The sequence below is a fragment of the Chiroxiphia lanceolata genome, chromosome 16 (assembly GCF_009829145.1).
Source record: "Chiroxiphia lanceolata isolate bChiLan1 chromosome 16, bChiLan1.pri, whole genome shotgun sequence".
Taxonomy (NCBI): Eukaryota; Metazoa; Chordata; class Aves; order Passeriformes; family Pipridae; genus Chiroxiphia; species Chiroxiphia lanceolata.
This window is the reverse complement of record NC_045652.1, coordinates 6,387,833-6,394,753: the sequence shown is the minus strand read 5'-3', so window position 1 is coordinate 6,394,753 and position 6,921 is coordinate 6,387,833. Positions and strand designations below refer to the sequence as shown.

General features: G+C 42.7%; 1 protein-coding gene across 7 annotated transcripts in view; it reads right to left on the bottom strand.

The window, feature by feature from the left end:
- Positions 1–588: 588 nt before the first annotated feature.
- The window catches only part of RMI2 (RecQ mediated genome instability 2), a 28,366-nt gene continuing 22,033 nt past the window's right edge, over positions 589–6,921 (bottom strand). For 4 of the 7 annotated variants that reach the window (XR_004359911.1, XR_004359913.1, XR_004359909.1 and 1 more), the window contains 2 exons: positions 6,089–6,153; positions 3,461–5,997 (listed from right to left, as the gene is read on the bottom strand). Coding sequence is in view for 1 of the 7 variants with exons in the window: in XM_032704079.1 (XP_032559970.1) it covers positions 1,278–1,426; positions 1,990–2,251 (411 nt within the window). In the remaining 6 variants the exon portion in view is untranslated. Of the gene's footprint in view, positions 1,427–1,989; positions 2,266–3,460; positions 5,998–6,088; positions 6,154–6,921 lie in introns of those variants that run through there. The other 3 variants (XR_004359912.1, XR_004359910.1, XM_032704079.1) reach the window with 2 other exon arrangements.

The window sequence follows — 6,921 nt, the reverse complement described above, 5'->3', positions numbered from 1 at the left end:
CACAATTAAAAAATGTAGTTACCATCACCTGGTTCTCAAATTGTACTGTTCAATCAGAAATCACCTTCCCTTCTGACGCATATTCCCAATTAACACACCCATATTCCTGGACAACACAGTCCCAAACCACAAAGCTATTCCACACAGATAATGCAATATATTCTTCAGGATTCAAGCTCTCTTTAGACAAAAGGGAAAATAAATAGTAGTAACATTTCTTTTTAAAGGTGTTTTGATGTCATACTTTTGTGTTCTCCCACACAAGGAAGAAAAAAAGATAAAAATAAATTTTAGAATGATTCAAATATATTTTAAATATATTTAAATATATTTAAATAATAATAAATATTATTAACTAATATTAATTTATCATTAATGTATTATCATGAAATAATTTATGAATTATTATTAATAAATAATAATTTATTATATATTGAATTAATTATTAAATAATATTATTTTATTATTAAATAATAATAATTTTAAATATATTTAAATATGATTTAAGTATATTTTAGAATGATTAAAAATAGCATACATTGGAACAAGAAACCTTCAAAGAGAAAAATACACTTAGGGGCAGAAAGCTTGTTTCATAAGGTGGTAAACGTATTTGCATCTTGGAGAACTTATTCCAGGGAATCCTGCATCATGCCTTTTCAGTTTATTTCACTTCACTGGAACACGGGGGTCATTACTGTACCACTTTCAATATTTCAGAAACCAGAGAGGTTTTTAAGTACAAAATTCTGCTTTATGGTTACCAAGAGACATCTGTCTTACAAGTGGAGTTTACTGACGTGGTCATTACTGAAAGAGAAAATACAGGCAAAGATGTTATTTCCAACCACAATCTAAACAAACTGAAACACATTTTGCCTTCGTTCCAGGTATTGAGTTCACCCTGGTAACATGAGTTCTGTGCAGCCCTTGCTGCCAAGAACACCCGCCCTGCTGTAGGAATGACTCCCTCAACACATGCTCCCAGGAACAGCAACTAACACAGAAACATGGAGCATTTCTAACAGCATGGACATCTTACTCAGAACACCCAACAGGTGTTTCTCAGATCTGCTGGTGTAAAAAGAGACGGTGGAAGACATGAACATTGCAGTTATTATCAGGTAAGTGCTGATCCCTACACTTGACTCCGAGTCCGACTTCTCACTTTGGTTTACTCCAAGAGTAACTGGTGGTTGGCTGAAACCACAAACACACAGAATAGTCTGACACCAAGAAAAGTACATTTCCAGTTATTTTAGGCAGAAAAACAGTATCTAGGGGATGACCCTCTGCAAATCCTCCACTTCAAGGCTCCACATATCCTTATGCACGGGGTTTTCGGAGAGATCTGTCATCTTTATTGCTCGAAGAACGGGCTCAGGACTGCAGGACCGCACCACACCCATCACCATTACGTATTTCCCTAAAAAAACAAGCAAGCGTGAAATTAAATTAACCTTTGTATAATTCATTTTAATTCCTAATGCAAATTATTTAAAGCCAATTGAACACTGTGAATCGAAGCTGCTGATACTTGCAAGAAAACTCGAGGCATGAAGACTGTCTAGAACTGAATTTCAGGGGGAAAAAAGCCTTCATTATCTGTACAGCCACTTTTACAGCAGATTTGACTAGACTTTCACTTACAAGAGCCAAACAAGCACACAATTTGTCCCTCTAGTGTGTAAGTGGGTGGAGGGCAATTGAGAACACTGAAAATTTAGGCCAAGTGCCTGTTTTTCGCCACAATTCCTGCAGCGCCTCAGTCCAACACTTCTCCAGTGGATCGGATGCTACTCGTGAGGGGCAGGAGGAGGAAAAATAGGGGGGGAAAAATATTCCTATCCCTGTTCCTGGGCTCCCGCGTGGGGAGGGACACCTCCCAGGGGCCGGGTGGTCCGGGATGGTCCGGGATGGGCCCAGCTCCGCCGGAGCAGGCCCGGGCAGGGAAAGCGCCGCTCCGCGGAGTCCCACCGCCCCCGGTACCTGCGCTGAGGCACGGCCGGCCCTGCGGCACCTGCTCCACGCCCAGCACGGTGAAGGCGCCGCTGGGGTCCCGCAGCCGGGCCGAGCCGCCGCGGGCGCCGCGCTGCACCTCCAGCACCGTGCCCTGCATCCACACGGCCCGCAGCGCCAGCGGCGCCCGGCCCGCCCGGCACAGCAGCCACGTCCCGCCCGCGCCCCGCTCCGCCCGCCGCAGCTGGGCCGACAGCACCTTCACCGGCGGGCCCGCAGCCTCCCCGGCCATGCTGCGGCGGCGGCCGAGGGCGGGAAGGGCGGGAAGGGCGGGCGGAGCGCAGGGCCCGCCCCGGCGGCGCCTCAGGGGCGGCAGGAGCGCTGCGCTAACGAGGCTCCGGGGCTGCAGCTGCGGGAGCGGTGCTGTCAGCACACGCCGCGCTGTGCCGGGACTGGGGCACCTGAGCTTGTGGCCCCAGGTGGTTCTCACTGACCACAGCGGCCCCACCGAGCCGGCACCCCCACACCGGGATGGAGCACCCGGCGCCTGGCTGGTCCTCGCTTTGCCTGAATTCGGCTCAGGATCGGCTCCTTAACGTGCAAAAAACTAACGTAAAAGTCTGATTGAGTGGTTTGATGCCGTTCGCTGTGACTCAGCCCCGCCCTGCAGCCCCCGCTCTGCTCTTTGCCCCCGGCCGGTGTGAGCCCTCCCGAGCCGTCCCGGGGCTTTTGTCGCCGCTCGATGTTTACTGCAGAGTTGATGGAGCTCCTCCGGTTTCATGAGAAAACAGAAAAATGCCCGTCCTGATTTTCCCAGAGATGCTCTCGGGATAATTATTATTGTATACTTATTCCACCTATGTGGAAATCTGGAGTGTAATGCACTGAAAGTAAAAGGGGGATTTAAGACGGGAGACTTTAATTCCAAGGCCTTTAAGAATTTATTTGCTGTCTGTTTATATTACAGACAGGATAATTCGCTTTGCCGCAGCCTGAAATCCTTGAAATGTTATGGTTTCTCTTGGGTGGGTGGGTGGGTTGACATTTTCTTTAGAAAATAAGCCAAGAAATAAGCTAATGCAAAAACAGCAGGATGGAACAGAGAAAAGAATCGGGAAAACCAAGGGGATGGATTAATCAGTGTCACAAGTCCTGTTATCAACAAAAGTGCAGAACGGGTAAAAATGCACAGAGAACTGACTCCCCTGCAATCATTTTTCTTTAAAAGAGCTTTTGTTCTTCACTAAAATGGCCAGCTTAAAAAATCTGGTATTATTTTGAGTAGCAAAATACATCAAAACCCTTTTTTTCTACTCACCCATGATGTTGTGAATTATTTATTCATATATCCTTTTTCCAAAGATATTTTCTGTTTAGAGACATTCTGTAAATGGGACTTTATTCTTTTTATAGTGTAAGGAAGCAGTTAATTTTTTGTTACTACTTACAGTAAGGATAAAAGATAATATTGGTAATAACAATAAAAACACTGACATCTAAGCACAATACAGAACCATGTAATCTGGCAATCAAATCATATGGCTTACAGGAATAGAAAGACATTAGATGGTTACTGTATATGAATGCAAAATTTGAGCAAGGCTCATAGGAAAAGAATATTTGTAATTTATGTCCCTGAGCTGCAGTCACTTGACAGCATCAATATTTAGTTTCACATAAAAAAAAATTAATTGTGCCAAATATTGATAAAAGTATTGTATTCCTATTTGTTACTACATAACAGGAGGGTCTAATGCTTATTAGGCCATTAAATCTACAGATGAAGGCAAGACCCCTACAAGAGTGTAATCTTCAGGGGAGACTAAAAGGTCCCTTTTAAAGGATTTGCCTTCTAGAAACTGTGTTATAAGAAGGGCAGAAGTGCTGGCAATATGCATCAAGAAATGGATTTGTTTTCCCAAACCAGAAAATCCTTGTCTTTCAGTAAAATGCAAAGTTGCACTGAATTATCTGCAAAGCTCTTACCAAAGAACTGTCTCAGCCAAGCACAGAGACACGTTCTGAAGCTGCAAGGAAAGTCTGATGCCTCAACAGACTGGTTTCTGGAGGTGACCCCACAGTGATAATCCTCTGATTTAAGGGGAGCAGAGAAAGCTCAACACACAGTTGGAAAAGGCAATGAGTTGGTGCCTGACAGGCTGTAAATTACAGTGGGTTAAACATGAGCGGATTTCCTGAGAGCACCCTGGGTGAGACAGAGTTTTGGTTTGCACAGATTAAAAGAAAGGAATCAATCTTCTTCTGCCTGCTACTACAATGGGTGCCTCTCTTCAAAGCAATCTTCAAGGACATTATTCCTCACACTGACGTGCACGTGAGATGGTCACAGTATGGGTAAAATACAAAGGTCAAACTACACCTGGATAACAGTCTGGAGCATAGCAGGAGCCAGGGCTCCCTCAATTACACTGGCACTGTTTTGTTGGTATGGTGCCAAGAGACCTTAGAAAAGAATTTGACCCCAGATCTCCGTGAAAAGCGATTTCCAAAGGAGCTGCAATTAGAAATTTTCTGTCCAGCTCAGACCTTTCGGTGCTTTTACTGACAGTACTACTTAAAATGGAAGAAATTCTCTGCTCCCTTCTCTAATTTTGGTAAAAGGCTGATATTACACAAGCACAAAAATCCTCCTTTCCCTTGGCCAGAAGTTCTGATCTATTACAGCCTTTCATCCTACCCAAAGGAGTTTTAAAAAATATCTCCACCCCAGTCCAAGGGTCAAAGTGTACAGAAAAGGTTCTTCAATTTTATTTCGGTTTCACTTTCCTAGCACTGAGAAGTCACTAACTGTGTTTCAAACAAAGTTTTAGGGTTTTGGGGTTGTTTTTAAGATTTGTACTTTGTACTAATGCATTACTCTGTAATGGAGGAGTCTGAGACTGACTGTCTTCCTTTCCCTCATATTTCTATATTTCTATAATTCACTGAACGGCAACTTTTAGCACAGACAAGTATCAGGTTTCAACTTTAGAAGATCCATCCTAGTTTAGATTTATTTTCTTCTACTGCACACAGAACTATATGAAACAAACACAAGAATATAAAATTCAGTTGTTCCTGGTGTTTGTTTTGTACTGCATAAAAGATGCAATGTGGACATGCTGACTGAAGTCTGGAAAACCATCTTCATCCTTCAAGGTTTTTTTTTCAGACTACCTATCACATCATCACTGAATTTAATTAATTATTTGAAATTAACAGAGTTGGAATAAATGGGTTGGAAGTCAGTCATATTTACATCCCTAACCTGAGCTTCTGCTGCTTATAATTTATGCTTTGGGTCTGATCAGTCTGGCAGTATGGATCCTAAATGGTGTTTGTCCAGGAATTTCAAAAGACCTGGAGCCAGCAAAGTCATCTGCTGAAACAGGAAAACTCCAGATTCAAGCTGCCAAAGTTTTAGTTAGCAGGGAGCTCTGAATAAGTGGCATTTTAGAAGTGACTTGAAAAAGGCAGGTGAATGTGAGCAGCAGACATTCTAATCTCACTGCTTACAACAACTAGAAGAGTCTGGCCTCTCCCATAGAGTCATCCAACCCAAACTGCATGTGAGTCATGCTAAGATAAGATGAATTAACATAACTTTCATGGCAAATCCTACTTGAGAACCTAATACAGATGCTATACATTGCATGTTAGCTTATGTTTAGTGGAATCTGCAGAGGATTACGGCAAGAGCCTTCCTGCAGCTGCCAGGAGCTGACAGCTGCACCCGGTGTGTGGCAGAGAAAAACATCATCTCCTCAGAGAGGGTGGAAACCTCAGCTTGTACAGCCAGCCTTAGCATGAGAAATTATTTCATTGCTCTCACCATCACGCAAACTTAACCAGTTCCTGTCACTCACCACAGGCCCCTGCTGAGGGGAGCCTGCAGGCTATGAACACAGAGCAATGCTCTCCCACTTCGCTGACTCATTTCACTTACAAAGAATACTCAGAGGAAATGCTTAGAGAGCTCCAGAGGTGTTCTGCAGAAGTGGGTGTCACCTGTTTGCTTCTTTCCGTGGTATAAATATGCTGGTATGGAACCAAAATAAATTAGTGTTCTATGGAATAGGACTATGACATGATTAAAGAAAAAAAAAATTAATTGTAGTCTTTACTTTACCAGTATTGCTTGCTGCTCTGGGAGTGGTCTGCAAAGCTGGCTTCCAGATGGGCTTACTCAAACTCCTGCTCAAGAAAAAACTCTTTTTAAACAGGAAATATGAATGGCATCCAAAGTGTTAGATCTTCATCCTGACTGAAGTGAAGCCAGTAGTCAGAAGATTTTATTTGTTCAGCCTTTCTGCTTCATTTCACTTCATAAAAGAATTAGAGAGTCCCTATAAGCAGTGTTGGGGAATACAGATCACAGTGTCTTCCCTTGACAGCTGCCGCCTCTGCATAAATACACTCCAATTAGCATTGTTAACATCCAGTTCATCCAGTGATGTGAGAGCAGAACAATTTTCCCAAAGAGAAGTAACCAGAAGAGGGGCCTTTTACTTTCAAAGTCTTAAAATCTGAGGTGTCAACTATTAGAAATATACAGAGAAGCCAGTAAAGCTGAAAAGTTACAGCCATTGCCAAGATTCTGCAATGTTCAAGGCCTCTTCAAAGATTCACGAAACAAATTTCTGGTGCTTAGTAGGGAGAGGCATTTACTAATAGTCAAATTTTCAAGCAGGCAAAATCCTTCTGAGGTCCAGTCAAAGAGATCATCTCTCCCTACAAAGTTGATCTTGTTTAAACTGAAAGCATCACAACTACACCACCACCACCAATCAAGGTAATTTCAAATTAATAAAACGTTAGAACAGGATTAAAAGGCATTCAGAGTTTAAATATAAGACTCAGGAATTTTAAACCAATCTCACGTTACACACATACCTGCGTTAAGTCAGGGAAAAACTTAAGGAACTTTGAGATTAATATCAAGCTACTTGAATATGAAAGTTT